At 54.2% G+C, this 23135-nt stretch overlaps 1 protein-coding gene across 2 annotated transcripts in view; it reads right to left on the bottom strand.

The window, feature by feature from the left end:
* The window catches only part of PDE2A (phosphodiesterase 2A), a 90225-nt gene extending 67388 nt beyond the window's left edge, over positions 1-22837 (bottom strand). The window contains exon 1 of one of the 2 annotated variants that reach the window (XM_037840532.1): positions 22446-22837. In XM_037840532.1, coding sequence (XP_037696460.1) covers positions 22446-22516 — 71 coding nt within the window. In that variant the 5' untranslated portion in view covers positions 22517-22837. The remainder of the gene's footprint in view (positions 1-22445) is intronic. The other variant, XM_037840533.1, reaches the window with a different exon arrangement.
* Positions 22838-23135: the final 298 nt, after the last annotated feature.

Consider the following 23135-nt stretch of genomic DNA (forward strand, 5'->3'; position numbering starts at 1 on the left):
CTAGCTCTCCTTCTGTCCCCCAAGAATGCAGCAGCTGAGAGTCCTACACTCCCAGTCGTGACATCCTCTGCCCATAACTGACCCAAAGGAGCCCAGCCCCAGCCTCGGCAGTCCTGCCATGTCCAGCTCAGGAATGTCTGGCCCAGCCCCTCTCGTCACCTCTTCTTGTTGCCCTACCTTAGAGGCCACTTGGCCCATGTCCAGTGGTGCAGCTGCCCCAGGCTGGGTATTTCAGGAAAAGGTGACTCAGCTGAGAGCCTGTCAGCCCAGCAACTGGTCCCATCAACCTCAGGCCCTGTCCAGGAACTGGCCCTGACTTGTTCCTATTAATAATAGTACTTCCCATTGGTGGGCCATTGTGCTTACAAAACACTTCCTCATCTAAGCTCCATCCAATAGCTGCAGGAGGCACTGACTTTACAAATGAGGAAACTGAGGCTCAGAAGGGTATATGTGATCAGGACGGGACTATTGTCTCCAAATCCAGTGCTCTTTTCACTGAAGATGAGCATCTATTGTGTAACCCAGGCCCTCTAGGGAAGATTCTCTCTGACCACACCCATCCCAGGCTCACAGGCTTCACTGGGCTCCCATGGCTTCCAAGATAACATCCAAACTCAGCATGGTGTGCAAGGCTCATCCCCAAACGACTTTTTCCTGCCTCTTCCCCTACCACCTCCTTCCATCAGCCATGCCTGACCCTTAGTTGTACCCTGAATATCTGGCTTCTCTTCCACCCCCTGGTCTTTGGCCAAACTGCCTCCCTTCCTACGTTCAGTACCCTTCCAGTGGCATAGCTGCCTGTCCATATCATGCATTCGTTCATGAAACCATTCTACAAATATTTATTGAGAATCTACTCTATGCCAGGCACTGGGGATAAAGAAGTGAAAAAGTCAGATTTTTCAAAATATAGGAAGAAAACCCCCATCTAACCAGAAGTCCCATCAAGATCCCTTCCAGTCTGCACTGCCCTCTCCCTCTCACATACCCCCAGCCCCTCTTGAGGGCAGGCACTATCTGATCCTTTGCTGTGACCCCATGGCCCAGCCTGGGCTGGGAACACAGTGGTGCTCCGTGAACTCTGGTTAAATGAGTAGTTTCCATTCACCATCTCTCCGTCTCCTACACCAGGCACCAGGAGACCCTCAATAGACCCCAAGTCTAAGTTCTGTTTCCACCCCCATCACCATGTATCCTGCTTCCATGAGCCTGTCTGGTGCCTGACGTCCATCCTGTTGCCTGTCTGTGGTCAGTCCCCCAGAAGCCCAGGTTCAAGTTTGGTGACCCCAGGCAAGTTTCTGGCCCTCTCTGGCCTCGGCCTCCTCGGAGACAGTGAGGGTTGGCCTGGTTCTCTTTGAGGGGATCAGGCAGTTCAGGTAGAGGAAGAGGGTCTGGGCAGGCCTAGCAGGGCAGAAGCCAGCTCTCCTGGGCAGACCTGCCCAGGCCTGCCAGGCCCAAGAAGTGTGAGTAAGGACTAGATCCCAGGTCAGGAGTCTCCTCAGGAGAGAATGTGTGTGACTTGGTCTCTCCATGTCCTGGGGTGGAGCCTATGGAATGAAAGATGGTGAAATCCGGCCCCACTGTCTGAGAGAGTCTGTGAAGGGGCAATCCCAGAAGCTTCCTGGAGGAAGCTGACACCTCTGCAGGATCTGCCTCCATCTAGAGCTTATTCTCAATGCTTCAGCCCTTGAGTGGGCATGGGTATGCACCTGAGCAGAGGTGAGCCACCCTTAGGCAGCTCTGTGTATTGGTGCATATGTGTAAGTCCTGCACCCTTGCACACGTTTGTGTATCTGTATGAAGTGTTGAAGGCATGAGGGGGTGTTAGTACAGGTTTGTAAGTTTGTATCTTACATGTGTGATACTTCCATGGTGTTGCTGAATTTGTGTGTGTGCGCACAGATATGTGTGTCTATCTACAGAAGTGCACATGTGTATGTGCATGCAGAAATATGTATGTGTGTAGATGTGACTGTGTGCACATGTGCATGTATGTACATGTGTGTACATTTGTGTGTGCATACGTGTGAGTGTACATGCTTGCTCAAATTCACACCTCACAGAGGTGCTGCCTGTGGCCACTATCCTGGGCCCAGTTCTGTGGGTTCACTGGCTGTGGCCCCAGATGTGGGAGCAGTCCTTGCAGAGAGCTGACCTGACCGGAGGCAGGCACCGGGGACAACGAGCATCGCAGCTCTGTGTGGGCAGGGCCTGCTCCCAGAGCCCTGGTAGCAGCTCTGAGTCAGGAAGGGCACGGACCGTGTGAACTCAGGCCCAGGGGATGACGGGACGTGGGCTGGGTCAACCATAGGTCTTGCCATTTCCATATCATTTCCATGTTATTTGCATACATATTTGTCCTGTCTGCAGCAGGTGGCTGGCTCCATGACCCTAGAGGGCGAAGGGAACCAGCAGGATTCAAGTCCAAAGCTTGTCCAAGTCCAGGACCTGCCGGCTCACAGAGGGACTGAGGGCCAGGGGCCTTGGCACACCTTAGGCCTTGGCCTCTCCCCCCATCACCCACAAAGCTCAAGATCCTTCCCCTGAAAGGCCACCCCAGGCCACACACAGTCATACACACTCTCATACACTCCTACACACACACACACACACACACACACACACACACACACACACAGTCTTTCCACAGATACACTCACACTCACACCACTCCTACATGTACAGGCACAGACAGACACACCTACTTCCGTGTCTCCTTCTGGGACCACGGTGCCGCCTTCTCCCTGATGCTCAGATCTGTGGGAATAATCTTTTCTACACCCAAGTCCGACCCTGCCTCACCCACACTCATATGGCTCCCCGTTGCCCACAGGATAAAGCTGGTCCTAGCCTTCAAGGCCTTAACCTCTGGAAAAGCCTCTCCTGCCATCCCACACTCTGCCTTCTGGCCACACTGCCACACCAGCTCCTCCCGGCACTCCTCTGTGCTTTGGCCGGCTACCGGGCTTCACCACTACCCTGTACTTCTAGGGGACAGACTTTTTTTTTTAATTTTTTTTTAAATTCAATTTTATTGAGATATATTCACACACCATACAATCATCCATGGCGTACAACCAACGGTTCACAATACCATCTTATAGTTGTGCATTCATCACCACAATCTATTTTTGAACATTTTCCTTACACCAGAATCAGAATAAGAATAAAAAATAAAAGTAAAAAAGAACACCCAAATCATCCACCCTCCACATCCAACTCTGTTTTTTATTTAGTTTTTGTCTGTAGGGGACAGACTTTTGTTTTCCGTTTTGCTCACAGCTGTGTCCCCATAAGGGCTTGACCCACAGAAATTCTTAGAGACACCTACTGACTCCACAAATGGGCAGGAGACCCTTCCTCCCGGCCTGGTCTACGCCTGCCCCTTACCTACCACTTACCCTGTATCAGGCTGGGTGCTCCCGGGGCCGAGACTGGGTCTGATTCAGCAACGTGTGTCCTGCACAGGCCAGGCACTGACAGCGGGAGTGGGGACTGCATCCAGGAGGGGAGAGCCCTGGGCCGGGTAACTCCTTCAGTGGGCCTCAGGGATGTCTGGAAAGTGGAGCCCCCTGGGCCAGTCACATAAAGCCCACCAGTCCCAAGTAAGAGGCCTCCAGACTGTCTTTTCTCCCCACACCTAAACCCCTTTCTAAAGTCACCCTAACTGGCTATCCAGCCCCTGCTTGTGTATTCCCAGGGATGGGGAGCTCACTTTCTTTCCAGCCAGCCCCTTCCCACGTGGGACGGCTCAGCCTGTCACTGAAGCCTCCCACAGCACTGTCCTGTCAAACTCTGATCATCTTGAGCCACAGATTCCCGTGGAAACCAGGAAGGAGGATGAGCAAAAGGTGAGGCAGATTCCAGCTTTCTCAGCAGCTCTGTTAATCTTTTCAGCTTTGTGCAGAGGCAGGAAAAGGGGACACTTGGCCCTCAGCTTACCCCAGGGGTGCCTCAGGCTGCAGGTGGTCACTGACTCCAGGCCCTACACACACACACAAACACACACACACACACCAGAGCCACTCAGAGCTGAGCCCACAACTGACACCAAGGCAAGGAAAGACAAGCAATAGGCACCCAAGGCCTCACGCTCTAAGAACTCCCTGCCAACTCTGAAACTGGTCTGTGGTTTTGAGGTTCCAAGGCCTGCAAAGAGTGCCTTAGAGCTGGGCTCCAGAATCAGGAAACTGCCTCCCACTTCTAAGCCTCAGTTTCCTCAGTGTCCTTCCATTGACAGCCCATGGCCCAGGGTTCATGCTGTGTGGTCTTGATGGCCTCTATGGACAGGCCTGGAAGGAAGGAGGAACCAATGAAGTCTTTAGGGCCCAGGGAGAGGGGCGGTGGAAGGGAGAATGGGAATAGGCAAGGCCTTACACATGGCCTTAAGCTGCTCCCCACACCATCCCACCCCACCCCAGGAGTCGGGAATGTTAGAAGAGAATTTGATCAAGCCCATCCCTTTGCCCCTGGTAAGAATATACCTCCCAGGAGACCTGGTGCATCCTCCAGGAGCCCCTCAGCCTGGCTGCTTCTGGCAGAACCATTTCCAGATAAGGTCCCTGGGCCTCCCCTAAACCCCCCTGCATATGGGGGCATTCCAGCCTCCTCCCCTTTGCTTACAGCATTCCCCACACCTGGAGTGACTTCTCCCTCCTCTCTGCCAATTCAATCTTAAATAACCTTAAAGGGGAAAGGAAGGGACTAGCCATCAGTGAGCACCTTCCATGGGCCAGGCCCACCCTGTTTATTCTCTCATTTAATTCTCATGATATTATTAGCCTGACTTTACAGTTAATAAAGCAGAGGCTCCAGGACCCGGGGACGTCTGTCTCAAGTCAACTAGAAATAGCAAAATCAGGGATTGGAACCCGGCGCCTCCCAGCCCCCAAGCCCATGCGTCTTGCAGCAGGCTGACTTCCAGAAACAGCCCAGCCCAGCGCCTCCCTCTCAACTCCCTCTTTAGCTTCAGGGCCACACTAGAACACTCCTCCCCCACCAGCAGCCCCCCAGGCTCTAGAAGGCAGAGCCAGTGGTCCCCACATCTCTTGCCTTTCTGACCTACAGGCAGCTGAGAGCCTGTAAGAGCTTCCTAACTGATCGAAAGGCACTGGATCAGGCTGTCTCTCGTGGTGGCACTGGGAGAGGTGGCGTTCCCGTTTCTAAGCACCCGTCACTATGGAAGCCAGGTGCTGCCAGCTCAAAGCCTAGCAACAAGGCGCGGGGCAGAGGGCACTGTTGGGGACTCCTGAGGCAGCCAGCAAGAGAGAGGAAGGGTGGGTCACATCCATTCTCAGGCTGGAGGGCTGCACCTGCTGCCCTGGCTGGGCTTGCAAGGGGAGGAAGGGGGCAGAGAGGACAGGGCCAGGCAGGGGCTGGGACCAGAGTGACAGAGATCCAGAGATAAGGGCAGAGAGAGCCATGGAGACACCCAGGGGCAAACAAAGGGAGTCCAGAGAGACAGTGAAAGGCAGAGACACAGTTGGAGGGAGGAAGACTGACTTGGAGAGGGAGATGCAGGACAGTGGGAGAAGACAAGGGCTGGTTAGAGGCGCAGAGACCCACTTAGAGACAACTGGCAGGGAGGGACAGCCTCCCAGGGAGGGCAAGGGTGTGCCCAGAGAGCGGGAGAACGCCGCCTGGGGAATGACAGAGATGGATGCCTGCGTGAAGGAGGAGATAAGTCCGAGAGGCAGGAGGCAATATAGAGGCAGATAATAAAGGAAGAGGGAGGACTAGGCGACAGAGGGGGGCAGGCGGGGCAATGTGGATAGGGCAGCAAAGCCAGTGGTGGCGGCAACATGGCCAAGGGAGTCCTAGCTGGCCCCAGTCCTGGGCCTTCCTCCTCAGTCTGCCCGTCTGGGGCATGGACATCACCAGCCTTGTATCACCCCCTGCCCCATCCCTTCCCAAGTACACAGAATCATCTCACCACAGACTCTCACAAGCCCCAGGTCTCTCTTATCCTCAAGGAGGCAGGTCTTGCCCAAGATCATACAACAAAGCAGGGGCTGGAACAGCCAGAAATCACTGGAGCCCCCAGTCCAGTGCTCCTTCCCACCCCCAGCCAGACCATTCCTTGGTTGCCCAGGAGGCACCGTTAGTGCAGTGAGACCCACTCGTCTCCCTGCCAGAGTGAACACCAAGATGGCAGAGCCTAAGAAGGGACCCCCTTAGCAGGGCAGAGCTCCAGCCCTGGAATGCTTCGGCCCTTCCTCAACAACAGGCCCTGTGTCTGGACCCTGGGAACCCAAGGATGGAGGTGACAGCACACAGCAGAGAGATGGACTCCTTCTCGGGAAACCCACAGCACCTGACTCCTTGCAGTCAGGGGAGCAGCAGGCACTTGACATCTCACTTAATCTGCAGCATAACCTGTTACACATGAGGAGGCTGAGGCGCCACAGAGGAAAAATGACTTTCCCCACAGGAGCCTGAGCCAGGGCTTGAACCCAGGTCTCCTGAGGCCAGTGCAGGTTGGAGGAGCCTGGTAAGGACCACTCCACAGCGATGGAGGCAGCCCCTCCAGGAAGGGGGGCAACCCAGGCCTCCTTAGGGGCCCCCTTCCAGCGCCTGATGCCGCCCCAGCCCATGTCAGGAGGCTGACAGCACTTGGCTAGACGGGAAGAAGAGTCTGTTGGGTGGTTTTCTCTCTCTCTGATGGTGCTAATTGTTCCTGGGATTGTTAACACTGTCAACGGCTCCTGACAGCCTGCTCCTGGAGCTCACTGTGCCCTCACCCACGCCCCACTCTGACCTCACCCGCCTCAAGCTTTCTCTCAAACCTCCTCTGGGAAGAACAAGACAGAAACTAATTAAGCACCTACTACGTGCCCCTGGCAGCGTGAAGCACTTAACATGCATTATCTCATTAAATTATCCAGCCTGGTCAGTGAGGTCTCTGAGGACAGCCAGATCACCTGCAGCATCTGGTCCCGTCTCCCTCCCCAATCCCCACCCCAACTTGGTAGCTCTCTTGGTAGCTCGCAGCCCCAGGATCCCACCTGGGGATGAGGTGGGGGCCGAGGCAGGGCGGCCGGTGGCAGCAGGCACGCATAGGTGCCTGGGAACCGGGAACTAGGAGATGGACTCTGCATCTGCAGTGCCATGGTGGGGGGCGGGGCAGGAAACAGGGGAAGGTGGGCTGCTGCACACTAGCCTCACAGCCCCCGCCCGCCCCACCCCCCACGCCCCGCATGCTGGGCTGCAGCCCGGGAAAATCGACCCGCCGTGCCACACTCCCCTGGGCCCCAGTTCCTGGAAGGTGGTGCTGCCAGGATGATCGATGAACTGCCTCCCAGCCTCCCCTTCCCTCTGCCTGGAGGCTGCCTCCTCCATGCAGTCCCCTGGCTGGCCAGTGTCACCACCAGGTTGAGAGTCTGGGGACAGCCTAGGGGTGATGAGCAGTGACTGTTCATCCCCTCCTCAGCCCAGGACTCTGGGCCTTCCTCAGGAACCCGGACCGGGTAGATGGTTGGTGCAAGGGCTGACATGGTAGTTTATGTGTGTGCATAGGTGTGTACGTGCACATGTGCGTGCATGCACGAACGTGTGCCTAATCAGGTCAATAGAGCAGAGGAGGTGTGAATTCAAGATGTGAAACATACACATCTGGGTTTAGATCCCAGCTCCTCCATTTCCTGGATATGTGATCCTGGGCAAGTCATTTAACTTCTCTGAGCCTAATTTTCTTATCTGTACAGCTCTGGCACAAAGTTTGGCATACTACGTATTTCCAATACCCACAAACCTTTTATTACTGTTATCGTGAGTGTGTGTACTTTTGCACGTGTGCATGTATAGGTGCCTTTGGGAAGTCCAGGAGGGATTTCTGGCACTCCAGCAAGGGGGTGCAGGCTGCTCCTTGAGCCTTGACCCTTCCCAGGGGCTGCAGCTGCACTCTCAGTCCAGCCTCAGAGGAGGAAAACCTTCTGTGCCCCCACCATCCCAACCACCTGTGCTGGGCAAAGCTGTGGAGGGGAGATGGATGGCTTGGTGGCCACCAGGCAGGACTGGTGATTAGGAGGCTAACAGCCCAGCATCCGGAGAGAAATGAGAGGGAGACTGAGCTGCAGGGCCATCCATCAAGGCTGACAGGCCCAGCAGTGCTGCACGACGGGATGGAGGAGAGGTAAGGGGAGAGCAGCAAAGTGGGGGAGGGAAGGCGTAGGCATGCCAAGGGCCAGGCAGCCAGGCCAGTCTAGCCACTGATGTCCTGTAACCCTGAATGAGTCACTATTACCTTAGGGCCTCGGTTTCTTCATTAGGACAATGGGGCTAAATGTCTCTCTCTGCCCAGATAAATTCCCATCAAAGCACATTTAATATCAGGTCCCTGGGCCAGGAAGAGCCCTGGGGAGAGTGTGAGGGGCTTCTGTCTCCTAAAGGTGCCCAACACAGCTAAAGATCCCTGAGAGTGGGAGTAAGCGGATAGAGAATAAAGTCTGAGCTGGGAGTCTGAAGACCCAAATTTGAATTGATTTCTTTCTGACCCTAAACACCTGCCTGCTGATCTCAGCCAAGCCCCTGACTTGGCTGCCCCACCCATATCCCCACACCCACACACCCAGGCCAGTCCACCTGACAGAGGACAGCCCTTCGCTGTGCAAATTTTATTCAAACTGAGGACAAAGTCCCCCATGGGCCCTGCCCATCATTTAGAGGGAGAAGTTTTCTGGAAAAATCCTGGTCAACAAGTCCGAGGCAAGAGGTCCTGGTCTGGGTCTGGCAGGACCCCTAGCAGAGCCCATGCTCTCAGTTCTGACTCTAATGATCTAAATGAGCTTGAGCAAGTCACGCTCCCCCTCTGCCTCAGTTTCCCCATCTTTAAAATGAACTCTTTCATTTAAAAAATTAACAAGCCACAGTAACAAAAATCTTCAGGGCCTCCTCTTTCCCTGTGGGACAAACAACAAACTCCTCATTGCATCCATTCCCTCCCAGTCCATCCCAGCCTTGTCTACTCCTATGTTCTCTGTTGACATCCTACACTTGGGCCTCTCTGAACTTTTATCACTCCCTCGCCCCTTATTATGTTTTACCTCCAGACCTATGCTGTCCCCTCTGCCTCTCCACTTCCTTTCCACTGAAAATAAGCCTTCCCACTCATCAAAGGCCAGAGAAGTGTTGCCTGCTCTGCCAGACTCTCCTGCGGAGCCACCAGTGCCCCTCTCACACCCTCTTGGGCCTAGGCCAGGGTTTGTTTGTCCCCCCACCTCACTCTGAGCTCCCAAGGTTGAGGGCTAGGCTGGCTGATTCTCAGTGGGGTGGGCAACCCAGGGCCTTGAACGGGAAAAGGGCTCAGAGAAAGTGGAAGGAAGGGAGGGAAGGGGAGAGAGAAGAAGTGAAAAGGAAAGAGGAAAGAAAAGGGGAGAGAAACAACTGTCCCCGGCATCCCTTTGGATCTCACAAATTGAATGAACTCTGGTTCCTTGAATGCCACTCCAGAGCCCCAGTGCCCTCCCTGGTCTCTGCTCCACCCCCCACCTCACCTCTCCCCTGCTCCCCCTCAGGCCCCCTGTCGCACACACCAGTGCAAAGGCTTGGAACCAAAGGGGTCTCTGGCCTCTGCCAATGCATCCTGATGGGAGGCTAAGAGCGCTGAGCGGTTGTCATAGCAATGCTGGATGCTGTGATGCTGTCATCACTAATTCATCGCCCAAGCCCTGGGGGGCCAACGAGGTGTGAGGCGAGCTGGTCAGAGCTGATGAGTGCAGCCACCGGTGCCAGGAGTCTTGGGGCCTTGGGCCCGCGGGGGGTGGGAGGGTGAGGAGGGTGGAGGAAGGAGTGGAAGGAGCGCAGGAACCCTTCCCACAGTTTGTTCTGTGTACCCACCGTGCGTCCAGCTCGATCCAACTGTGGAGGCGGGAGTCAGTGAAGTCCACAATGGGAAGCTCCCCCCACCCCGCCCCGTGTGTGAGGGGTCTTGAGACCCTGATCTCCCAAACAGGGCTGGCATTGGGGAATGGCTGCAGTCATGTCTCTGGAGCTGAGGAGGGGTGGGGTGGAGGGGATGGAGGAGGAAGCCGGCCCATATGTTGTGCCCCTTCTGGGCAGGCACATGCCAGGCACTTCTAAAAAGTGACTCCTTTAATCCTCCCAGGAACCCAGCAGGGTCAGAATTATGACTCCATTTTACAGATGTCCAGGTGTTCTCTCAGCCCAAATCCTTTCAGCCAATCCCATTCTCTCCTCCAGGGAGTCTTTTAGGGTGCCTCACCCTGCACTCATGCCCCCTTCCCGTGAGCCCCCAGTGATGGTGGGTGAGGGCTCTGGTCTCCCACGTCACACTGAGCCAGTGGCTCCCCTCCCACTTGGTACTCTGGGGTGTAGACGGGACATAAGGCAGACCTCCCCATCCCAGCTACCATCCTGGCTACAGAAGACCACCTCATTAATGCAGCCTGGAACTGTCCATGGTCCTAAACCCTCCCAGCCCTTTCTTTCCCTGGACGTCTCAAACAGGGTAGTTGTGTCGGGGTGGGTGGGTGGGCAGCTCAAGTGTTGGAGCTCGGACTACAGTAGTGAACAAAGCAGACCTAGTTCCTGCCCTTGGGGAGCTTTTGGTCTAGTGGAGTTCAGCACTGGGGTTTGCTTTACTCACATTAACCCACTCAATCCTTATAATAGAAACGAAAGGTGGATAGTATTGCGCTCATTTTATTGGGGGAAACTGAAGCTTGGTAATATAGGAACCTGCCCAAGGCCATGCAGACAGTAACCAGGGGCAGGATGCAAACCTATTCTTGGTCTGTTCCTTTGAGGGATTCACAGACCCACCCAGTCCTTGCCCTCAAAGAGTTTATAATCTGGTTCACCTGACCCAGTGTTCTACAATCAGCACCACTGGAAAGTGTTCCCTGAGTCGGATCCGCATCCCTCCTGCTGCAGCTCTGGCTTGGCCTTTCTTTGTTGGGACCTCAGTGGGGCTGAGCGTCAGCTTTCGCCTCCTTGTAGACACCTGGGAGCTTCCTTGCGCTCTTCTCCTCCTCCCCCACCTTGCACAAAGGCCTCCCCCACACAGGAGGGAGCGAGGTGTGTGCTCTAAAAATACCTTAATCCCTCCCTGTTCGCGCTCTAATTAAACTGAGTGAGTCACTACTTTAAGTAATTTATTGCTAGTTACATAATTGCTTTAATATTCGGTTCTAGAACTGGGGAACAAAAGTGCCCCCCTTCTTTTCAGGGAATTGCTAATCCAGAGAGTGGGGTCTACAGCCCCTGGGGGAGGATAGGGAGAGGAGTGGTGTCATCTCAGCCAGCTCCTGCTCCAGTATGGATCAACATATGGCCATTTCCACCGGGGCCACAAGGCCCCCCTGGTCTGCGCAGGGGCAGGTTTGTGGGAACACCAACTCCACTCTCTGTCACCCACTCTGCAGGCTTTGGAGGCCACCACTCCTAGTTGACCCAGATTTCGGACCCAGGGCCTGCCCTCCAGAGACCATGGCCTGCAGCATCCTTTGCCCTCCCTGGCCTCATTACCTCTGCCATCCATGGGAACCAAGGCCCAGAGAGGGTGAACAATTCCTTGGCATCTCCCAGCATGTCAGAAGCACCCACCGTAAGTGTCCAGGTTATCAGCGTAAGGAAAACCCAGCAGCTTTCACAGCCTCAGAAGAAGCCACAGCCCTACCTCCTGGGCCCCCATAGCAGTAAGAGCTGTGCAGAATTGGCAGCCCTACAAAAACTGAGGAGGGGAGGCACAAAGAACCAGCTCTGGGGGCACATAGTAGGTGCTCATGCAACAGATGTTAGCTTCACTAGGGTCCAATTAGCGAGGACTCACTAAGCACCTCCTGTGTGCACTTGCACATCCTCAATCTCATTAGTGCTCTCCCTGCCCTCACACAGCCCAGAGAGCCTGACTGCACACCAGGTGCACTGCACACTTTGTCTCATTTAATCCTCACACAGCCCTAACGAGATGGGCATCATTATCATCTCCCTTTTACAGACACGAGAACAGGTGGTAGAACTCACACACGGTCTTGCAGCTAAGAAGTGGGGGAGCCAGGGTTTGAACCAGGAGATAGTCCCCAAGCTTCACACTCAGTTACCCCCTCTGCTGCCTCCCTTCACCATACTAAATGGTTAGGAAGCAACTCAGGAAGGATCGCAGTGCCAGGCTTTGAATAATGAGGATTTCATTAGGCTCAGAAGTAGGAGGTGTGGTGTACCTCCAAGCAGAAAAAAGCAAGTGAGCACATGTAAACTCAGAGAGGTGGCAAGGGGCAGGGCTGGCTTTGGGAAGGAGTGAACTGGATCAGGCAGCAAGCCTGGTAGAAACACAAAAGAAATCAGGCAAAGAACCTGAAGGAAATTGCCAGGTTCTGAGAAAATGAGGCAGAGGTTGTCCAGCTGTGCCAACCTGTGGGTTTAAATGCCTGCTCAGGTCCTGAAAAGCTGGGGCTCCTCGCAGCTATTCCCGACCCACTCCCCTCAAAAATTTCTCTCTGCTCAGTTTCTTGGCCCTAATTGTCTACCCACCACTCCCAGTCACCACTTCACCATGCACAGGCAAAAATCTTTCATCTCAAAACTTGGCAAAGACTAGTCAGAAAGCAGTCAATGATGCCATGAGGCAGAGAAAGCTCCATGGGTAGAGAATATGGAAGGGCCCCTAGAAAGGTTCAAGGAAGCCTTCCTGGAGGAAGCTGCACCAAGACCTGAAGAATAACAGGCATTAGCCAGGTGACAGAGAGGACACTGAGGAAGAGTGTTCCAAGCAAAAGGAACAGCGTTTTCAACAGCCCAGTGGTGAGAGAAGCTGCACAAGTGGGGAACCAAAATTCTGTGCCCTGCGGGTGTGCTGAATCTCTATCTGTGTTGCATTTCTGGGTGTGTAGACCTGTGTCATCTGTGCAGGTGTTTCCGTTTGTTCTGCTTCGTTTCTAGGTCAATTTTTGAGATTTGCCCCGTGCCTGTTTCTCAGGGTATATTGGTGACTGTGTTGTGTGGGTGCATTGTGGATCTCTCCACGTCTGTGTGCTGAGGTCTGCTTTTTGTGTGTGGATTCTTCCATGTTTGTTGAGGTTGCTCTCTCTGTTTATTTGCGTTTGTGCTTCCCTTTGAGCCTCTATGCCTGGATCCTGTGCATGATTCTCAACGTGCTGCGTTTGTGGCCGGGACACTTTGTCCCTTAGCTAGGGCAGCTGGGGTCAGGAGGAGAAGCCTGGGATGGGAGGTGCTAGGGCTGCCATCCAGTTGCACACAATAGCACCTAATGATTGTCAAGCACTTAGTGGGGCGGAAGGCTGCCCCGAAGATGCTAATTAACGCTGACAATGAGTCAGCGGCCTGAGGCCCAGCTGAGGCTGAAAGTGGGTCCCCACTGGCACACAGATGAGGTGGCTGGGCTGAGGTCCCTGAACACCCCTAGAACTTCGAGGGGGCCTTCTGCAGTGACTCATCACCCAGGGAGGCCCAAGAGCAGGCTCTGGACGGCAAGAGGGATTAAGGTCAAACTGCAGGAGGAAGGTCTTAAAAGGGAGGACATTTTTAGATTTGGCAGAGGAGGGGTCTTAAGTTTCTTCAGGAGATGAGGCGGCAGTGACACAGGTTTGCTCTTGGGGAACATGGTCTAAAGAGGTGGTTTATGGGTGCTTCAGAGTGTGGAGCCAGGCAGGACAAGGCAGGGAGGGATGGCCCTGAGGAGGGCTTGGAGCTGCGCAGGTGGGTAGACAGTGAAGAACCAGGGCCGGAGCTCAGGTGGGTGACTGGCACTCCTCCCCTGACCTATGACATTCACTTGTCCTGAACCATCCCCAGCTCAGCTGTACTGCCTGTCACCTGGGTCTCTATACCAATTTCATTGACCCCCTCTAATTCACCTTTCATTTGGAGCTTCCTAAAACCGAAAGCCTGTCCCTGCTTAAACCCTCCCCAGCCTCCTTTTGTGAGCTGAGCCTCCACCCTGCTTCCTCTCTACCACCCAGCCCTTCCTCCAGCCCCTGAGCTCCCTCCCCCCTGCCTGCACTGAGCCAACAAAACCAACACAGAGTGCCCAGCCCCATCTCCACCCCAGTGTCACTGCATCCAGCCCTCTGCCTCCAAATCCAAACCACCTCCAGGGAAACAAATCTCTCTCCAGTTCCCCAGGGAAGGGGAACCCTGAAACCTCACACCCACAGGGAATCACTGCCAAGTTGACCAAGTGGAGAACTGCGGGGGCTCAAATCTGGCCCTTCCATGGCAGCTACAGCCTGAAGGGACTTCAGAGAGTCTGCAACCAGCTCCTAATAGGACAGGAATCTCATCTGCAATCTCCTGCTCACACATATTCCTCCCTCCCAGGGCAGCCCCTTTCCTGTAGGACTATAATCTCACAATACACTGAATTGGACCTCCTGGCCTTCCCCACAATCCCAGCAGAGGAGTCCAGGGAGAGATTACAGGGAAAGCCTCAAATGTAGAAGAAAGCACATGCTGCAAAGAAGAGGAAATTGAGGCTGCTAGAGGAGGCCTATCCCCTGGACCCACCCCCACTCTGGGCTCCCCTTCACGGAATCTCCATGCTCCACGGCATGACAGACTTCATAGAGTTCTGGGAGGAGTCACACAGCAGGCAAAAGCTTGGAAGAGACTTCAAAGTTGGCCTCTGAGGCCTGGGAGGATGGAAGTGTCCAGGTGCTGAAGGTGATCTCATACTGCAGACTTGGATCTTTACTCTGAGCTCCCCACAGATTCTAGGACCAGAGGGAGGGAGGACTTCCAGGCCAGACACACACCTCTCTCTGATCTAAGCCCTGCCATTTCATCCTGGATCCTGCTGTGTGACCTTGGATTAATTACTGCCCCTCTCTGGGCTTTAGTATTCACATCTATACAGTAAGAGGACTGGGCTGGGGATCCCCGAAACTCCCTTAGTGGAGTGCAGATGTGGCCATTAAGAGTTCCCCAGGGAGGATGGGAGGTAGACACCCCCCAGTCATGTCCAGCTCCTCAGTCCAATAGCTCAGGACCCTGGGTGGACACATGGACAGACCTTGTTTCTCCACGGCCTTCACTGCCTTGGGGGGGCCCAGAGTCCCCTGAGGGAAGCCCAACCCCACACACGACAGCCCCTTCAGCCCAAGTCCACACACACATCACATTTCTACCTCAGGCAGGTCAGACCCAGGAGAGAAAATGTTGAATTGCTAGACCTTGGGCATGGCCCTGCTGGGGCAGCAGAGCAGTTGTATGTGCCTTCACACACACATTCACTCATCCATGCATTCACAGTCACACACAGATACCCATATCCACATAGATACACACCCACACACAGTTTCATTAGAACGCGCATTCATTATCCTCTATACACACCTACACACACCCAAACCACACTCACATGCACACAAATATTTCCCTGCAATCAGGCATACAAAGGAATGCTCTCATGCTCACAAATATGAATATGCAAACATGCATCCACACACTCTCACCCTCTCACACCCATATACACACCTTCTGGCTAGAAGTTCACATCCAGGTACACACACACATGCACACACAAATAAGCCAACTGATCTCACCTCTCACTCAGGATCAAGCAAATCATGATCCAATAGAAACCCAGACTCAAACTGCAATGCTATTCTAAATCCATTTCCAAGTCTAAGCTTGTCCCAGAACTGTGAGGAGAAAATTCTCATCCCCTCCAATGTGTTTGTCCCTGCTATGTACGGTCCAGCCTTTCCTCGGCCTTCACTCCTCTCTATGCCATTTCAGCAGGGTCCCCTCACTTTGGGCCCAATAGAGGTGGAGAACAAGGGGCTGCCCTTGCTCCACTTTTGTCTCTGCTCCTTGCCCAGCCTCTTCTCTCCTGCTGACCCTTCAGAAGGAAGGAAAACCCAGGCTGGGGTGGATCTGTACGTCACAGCAACCCCTGCTGGAGATGTGCAGCATTTCAGCACAGCTCTATGGTAGGCAGTCGTCACTGCCTAGGGAGGTGTGGAGGGGAGTTGGGGAGAAGGGAGAGGAAGATGAAGAAGAGGAGGAGGGAGAATAATAGAGAAGAAGTGTGGAGGAGGAAGAGGAGTGAAGTGCTGGGGGTATCAAGAGTGGCGTTGGAAAGCCTCAGGCCACCATTGGTGTCTCCACTCTAATTCATTCATCACAGGCTGCAAAATCAATCCTGCCAAAGCATAATTCTAATCAGGTCCTGCCCCTGTTCAAAATCCTTGGGTGGATTCTGGTGGGCCACAGCTCCAAACTCCCAGCCTGCAATCAGGTCTCCAGGGCCTGGCTAGCCCACCTCTCAGCCTCATGCCCATGGAACCCAACCCTTGCCTTCTGTCCCCTGAGCTAAGCCTTTGCCCAGCTGTTCCTTTGCTGGGCTATCTCACCCTCAACGTTAGTTGTCCGTATCTTGCCTTCCTTCAAGGCCTGGCCTTTGCCATCTGGAACAGTAATCTGGAGAGAGCAGCCACTTTAAAGGCAGAGGTCTGTGGTCCAGCCCTGGCTCTACCAGTCACTGCTGAATGCCCCTGGGCAAGTTATTTCCCATTGGTGTAAAATTCATCCAGAAAACAACAACGTCTTGGTTTCTGGAGAGGATTAAAGGAGATCATGGATTTGAAAACAGTGCTCTGGGAGCTGAAAATTCTGTGCAAATGTCTGAGAAGTCATAATTCTGACTGAATCCTCGTATTTTTGTCCTCACCCACACCCCACCCCACCCCACCCCACCCCTACATGTAGCAGACTAGGGGATCCCTGAGGGCAGGGGCTGAGGCTGCTTCCCCTCTGGGCCTTGCAATGCCCAGCACCCTTCGGAGCCTGCCCCTAGCCGGCCTCAGCAGTAGGTGTAGATTTGGATCAAAGGAGGCAGTGCAAAGTATACCCCAGACTCCCAGAATGCCTTACCAAATGCTATGGCTGTGGCCACAGGCTTAACGCCTTCTTCATCAAGCCTCTTCCTCCAGATTTCTCCAGGGATCCATCTCGGACCACACAGGGGCAGGCTAGGCAGGAGGTCACACATCTCGAGGCCCCCAGACCCCTCCACAGAGAACCTGTGCTCCTCACAGTGCCTGCTGCAGTAGCGGCCCCATTTCCGGATCCATTTTCTCCCCCACATTACCATATCCTCCAGGCTCCAGGCTCTGGTCTGCCCCCTCCTGGCCGATTCTTTCTAAAATTGTACATGAGTGTGGGTGGTTGATAATAGCAGCAGCCAGCCTTTATGAGCACCTGCTGCATGCCTGGCACTAAGCACTGTGTGTCTACTGATTCCTTAAAATTATCCTGCCAGGAAAGTAGTATTATCTCCGCTGTGCACATGAGGGTCAGAGAAGTTAAATAACTTGCCTGAGACCACACAGCAAAGGAGTGATGATGCTGAAATTGGAAACTAGGCCTGTCTGCTTCCGCCTCCCTTCTCTGAACCCAGGATAGTCATTCAAGGAGTGAGAGACCAGAAGCCCCAGGGTCCATCCATGTCAGCTACCACACTGTTGGGAAGTCCTCCCAAATATCTGACTTAAATCCCTTCTGCTGCACCAAGCCCCAATTGTCTCCTATTCTTCAGGGAGGGCAGTGAGGAGGGTGACTTCAGGGACTTCAAGAAGTGGGTTACATCACTGGGGACTTGACCTTTCCCAAGGAGCGGGCAGCTGAACAATGGGACATAAATGTGTGAAAACATCTCTGTTACTAAATATATCGACTTCCCGAGAGGATGAGGGTGCTGACACGGAGCCCACAGCCCCACTCTGGAGGCCACAGCTCTGTGGCTCAGACAAGCTGGGGCGCTTAGAGCAGCAGACAAGGCTGTTCCAGTTGTCCCCAGGGGCTGGAGGGCTGGGGTGGAGGGGTGGGAGGCCAGCATGGAAGGGGGCGATGTCTCATTCTCCCAACCAAAGCTGCCAAGACCAAGCTGACTGATTTGCATATTGTTTTGCATATATTTGCATGCCACTTTCTGGAAGAGGCCTACATTCTTCAGCCACTGCTCTCTTCCATTTCCAGGGTCTCCGTTCACTACATGCCCTATTCTCAAGCAAGAGGGGCAGCTAGGCGAGCCCTGGTCAGGGGCGCTGGGAGAGACCCAATTTACAATGGCAACCTAGACACCTACATAGCAAAGCTGCTGGGGACACCTCAATGGCAGAACGTGCTTCCTATAGTCTAACCTCAATTCCCTCGCTCCTCTCCTGCTCCATCTCTGCCCAATCCTTCCCCCATCCTTGAATTTCTTGCTTAGGCCTTGCATAAACAAAGCCGTGCTTGCTCTTGCCTCAAGGCCTTTGCATATGGCCTTCCTTCTTCTTGGGACCAGCCCTCAATTTTGCCTGCAAAGCAGGGACTCTTCCTTCAAGGCTATCCTCCACAGCCCTGCCTTCTAAATCCCTTCCCCTGACCTCGCAGAGGTAGGGAAGGCTGTGAGCTTCCATTCATGTGGTCATTGGCTCTGTCGGTTTCCCCACAGGGCTGCTGTGGTGGGTGGGCAGCACTGAGGGCCTCCCAGTGAACGGCTGCTGAACGAATGAACACATGACTCCTGGCCCCCTCTCCTTGTCTCTCTCAGCCCCTTCAGGTGCCCCTCAGCCTCCCTTTCTTTAGACGACTTCACTCACCTGAGGAACGGTCAGGGATGGACAGTGGTTCTGCCCCCAACTCCTTCTGCAGTCCTGGAAGTCTTCCCCCGACAGCCCACTCTCATGAAGCCAGGAGATCCCATGGTCCCTCTGCACAGGTAGGAAGTTCTTCCTATTGTCTATCCTCCCTTTTCAGGTCACGTCTGCTTCCTTGTCATTTTTTTTGGAGAGTAGTCAGGGCCTGCTCCCATCTCAGCCTCACTATCTGTGGTTAGAATAAAGGCTGCTCATTTATCCCCATTTCCTGTCCAGGGTGTGTTCATACCACTCCTGGACCCTTATGCCCAGCTCCACTTAGAAAGAAAAAAGTGACCCAGGGTGGAGAAAGGACATAAGGCCAGACCCTGCAGGGGAGACCCAAGGTGATATAACCACCACAAGGGAAGGGCTGAAAGTCCTGTCCCTGGGGGTGTGCAAGCAGTGGGCTAGGCAGATATGCAGGCAGGCTGCAGAGGGGAATAAGGCAACTGCTAGAAGGCAGCTCAGATGCTCTCAATGTCCTCTCCGATTCAGAGGCTGTGCTGAGCCCCAGGTGCCCAGCCCGGTGCTGGGAGTAGAGTGGGGAAGAAAGAGGAGGTGGGCCCAGCTTTTGAAGCACTCCTTAGCTGGCCGGGGAAGGGATTCACACACAGGGAACAACAAAAGAAACGGGCAAGTCTGATCCACATTCTTGATGTTGAACTCAGGGAAGAGACTTCAGTATGGGTCATGGGGTTAAAGAAAGGTGGAACCAAGGAAGGCTTCCTAGAGAAGGCTCCCTATTTGAAAACCTTTACACAGCTCCCTAACGCTACAACGAAAAGTCCAAGCCTCTTAGCCTGGCATTTGAGACCCTACAGAATCTGGCCCTTTCTGTCCTCTCTTCTTTTCAGTGCCCCTTCACATTTCTGACATCCCAAACTCTTTCTGTCCCCTGAACATGCTGGGTTCTCACACCTACTCACCTTTACATGCTGTTCCCTCTGCTCGTCCCTGCCTGAATAACTCCTACTCATTCTTTAAGATCCAGCTCAAACATCTCTTCCTCTGAAGCCCTGGCTTAGCGTGGAGCCTCCCCTGGGCCCCCACAGTTCCTGGACATCCCTCACACTGTGGGGTTGTAGGTTTCCGCTTCTGCCTCTCTCATCAGACTGGGGAGCTGCCTAATAGCAGAGTCTGGGTCCATGTCCTCTCTATGTCCCCAGTGCCCAGCCCAGTGGCCACCAAGCAGGTGCTGGGGAGTCCCTGCTAAACAAATGAATGAATTAATAAATTCACCCATGCTGAGTGGGTGAATTTTGTAGGTGTGAGTGGCAGGAGCCTGTGGAGTGCAGGCCTGGTCAGACAGCAGCACAGCTGAGGGTGAGACTCTCAGTCCATTAAGACTGGAGGGGGCACTGACGGAGCTCTGCCTCACCCCTTCCCCGCCCCATTTGGCTAGATCCCAGCCAAGCCATCAGCAGTCCCAGGGGACAGGAGACTGGAGAGGGAAGCAGGAAGAGTGGCAGGAGCTGGTTGGTGGGCAGGGGGAACTGGGAGGTGCAGGGAGCACACAGGCAATTAACCCTCACTGAGCTGACCCAGAGTCCCGAGATCCTACCCAGGGGGCTGCTCCCCAGAAGGCAGTCAGCCAACCAAGACGTCCTGGGTGGGGTCTGGAGAAGGAATTGAGGCTCAGGTCTGATGGAGGAGATTCAGCCCCTCAGTCTTGCAGCCAGAGGTGGGTGATGAAACCATAACCTTGGTTTCCCAATCTGGGAAGTGGATCCATGATCACTGACCCCTCTGCTCCTTGGCAAGAAATCATACAAAGGTCTCGCTCCCTACCGTGGTCCGCACCCAGCTTGTCTGAGCCTTCCAAGAGTTTTTCTCTCCCAATATCCTGCCTCTTTGAGGTCCCTCTCCAGCACCCCCCACCCCAATCCAAGTCTGAGCTGCCTCAATGTTCCCTTCACCACCCTCTTCTATCAGGCCTACCCCAAGCCCTCCGACTTCTCTTTCCAGAAAGCGCTTGGTCTCATTGGCCCCTGATCCAGTCCAGCCTGGACCTCATTGCACCCCACGTTGGCCTGGCCTCCACAGTGGCCTCCTGGCCCCCACCTCTCTTCCAGTTCAACCTTGACAATGCCACTGAGGCAGCTTTCTAAAACCCAGATCTGATCATGTCCCTCTTTTGCATAAAACCTTCCAGGGCTCTTCAGGGCCCTCAGGATAAAGCTCAAGAGACCTGGAGTTGAAACCCTGTAGGATGTGGCTCCTGCTGGCCCTCCAGCCTCTTCCATGCAGCCTCCTCACTGCTCCAGACACATGCCCAATCCTTTGCTTATGCTGTACCCCCTTCCCCACCTGTTACCTTGATCTTGATCCTTACTGCTTAATCATTCTCAAGCTATTTTATGTCTACAAAGGTTAGGAAGCCTCAGAGAGCAGAGCACTTATTGATTATTTATTATTTGCATCTCCCCATAGGATGTAGAGTGAAATGTCCTGTACTCATGGGGGTGGCCACACATTTAGCCACCCCCTCCCCACCTCAGTGGGCCACAGTGTCCCAGCTATGTCTTCAACCACCAGGGAAGGAAACACAGCCACCCATGTGCATGCATACAGGCACACACACACACATGCACTCCAGCCATATAAGTGTGTGTGTGTGTATATTTCAAGCAATTTCACACTAGCACCATAATCACACCCCAGCACCAGAACACTTATGCTAACACACACATCCCAACACCATACACACACAGACACCAATATTCATACTCCAACAAATATACACACAAACATGAATGCACATATAATGAATTGAAAACCATGCATATCGAGACACTCTATTTTATAGACATAGCACACATTGAACATGCATGCCAACATACAAACTCAAAGTAATGCACACACACCCCTACACACATACACACACCAACCTGCACTCAGCTGTTTGCAGATAAACTCCCACATCCTGACAGGTTGCTGCACATTAAACCATCAAGGAACTCTGTACAACATTTGTCCCCACACACTCCACACGTGTACACATACACACCCTCACACAGCCTAGCACAGACCTGAACCTTCACTGACTTGGAAACACACACACACATACACCATCTCAGCAGCCCTCAGACAGTGGAGGGGCACCTCCACAGTGGACCCCTCCACTCCCTGTACATGCACCTCCCCGCCGCACATGGGTGCACATGAGGCTGATGCACAGGGGCCTCATTCCAACCAGACGTGATTCCCATTACCCCATCCTAGGACAGATGCTTTGAGTTAAAGTTGCATAAAGTGGCAGGCTTGAACCTGATTCCACGGAGGGGTGGTTTCATGGAGAAGACCCTCTCCTGTGCTCCAGGCCATGCTTCTTATTCACTCAAATTCATTCTCTCTCTCTCTCTCTCTCTCTCTCTCACACACACACACACACACACACACACACACACACTCACACACACACACACACAAACACACACACACGGTGGTCCGGGCTGTTGTCCCTCTCCAGGGTCCTGAACCAGCCTATCAGACTCCGGAGCACCTTGGGACTCCTCGCAGACCTCCCCCACTCCCAGCCCCTGAAGGGATGGCTCAGGTTCATCATCAACCTCCGCCCTCATCCCCCCAAACCCCCCAGCCAGTGGTCCCTTCTCTGGGATCCCATTCCCATTGTCCCCAAGGTTGATGCCAGGCATTCCCGCTTTCTCCAGAGACTCCCCACCAGGCTGCAGTCCGAAATCCGGTGCCCAGAACCAGGATCGATCCTCTCACGTGGTTCAGCTCCACGCCAACCCTACTCCTACGAGAGACTTCAAGGACCCTGTCAGTGGCGCCCCTCCCAACTGCCCCCCCGGACCCCAGCCCCACAGTAGCACTCACGGCTCAGCCGGTCGCGCTGCCGGGTACTGCTGGCTCCTGCAGAGGATGGAGTGGCCGCACGCCTGCCCCATCGCTCCTCATCGTCTGCCTCCCCAGCTGGACTCAGGTGGCAGCTCGCCCTGTCCACCCTGCCTGGGTCCCAGACAGGGCGTCTGGCCCAGCCAGCACAGGGACCAAAAGCAGCGGCCTGTCCCCCTCAGCCTGGAGTCAACACCCCAATACAGCTCTGCTGCCCCAGCTGCTCCTGTCTCTCCTGCTGCCACTGCCTCCGCTGCTCGGCTGGCTCCGGGAGGAGGCTGGAGCAGTTCTGCTAATGCAGGAGGGGGAGGGCGGAGGGCGGAGGAAGAGAGAGAGGCTCGGGTAGAGAGGAAGGGAGGGGTAGAGAGAGACTCTGACTGGGAGACAGGAAAAGAAAGACTCACACAGAGGGAGAGACTGAGAGAGACAGACAGACAGGAAGGGGGAGCAAAACCCTCTGTCATGAAGAAAGAGGAGAGAGGGATCAGAGCTGGAGAGAGATCGAGGAGATGGAAATGCAAAGAGATCAGAGAGGTATAGAGGAAAACACACAGAGAACAAAGGCAGAAAAAAGCAAATAAAGCAAAACAAAAAAAATCCCTGAAACAGAGAAACTGAGAGGGGAAGAGAGGCCAGTGGAGGAGCCCAGAGAGAGGGTAAGAGTGAGGAGCT

The sequence above is a fragment of the Choloepus didactylus genome, chromosome 6 (assembly GCF_015220235.1).
Source record: "Choloepus didactylus isolate mChoDid1 chromosome 6, mChoDid1.pri, whole genome shotgun sequence".
NCBI lineage: Eukaryota > Metazoa > Chordata > Mammalia > Pilosa > Megalonychidae > Choloepus > Choloepus didactylus.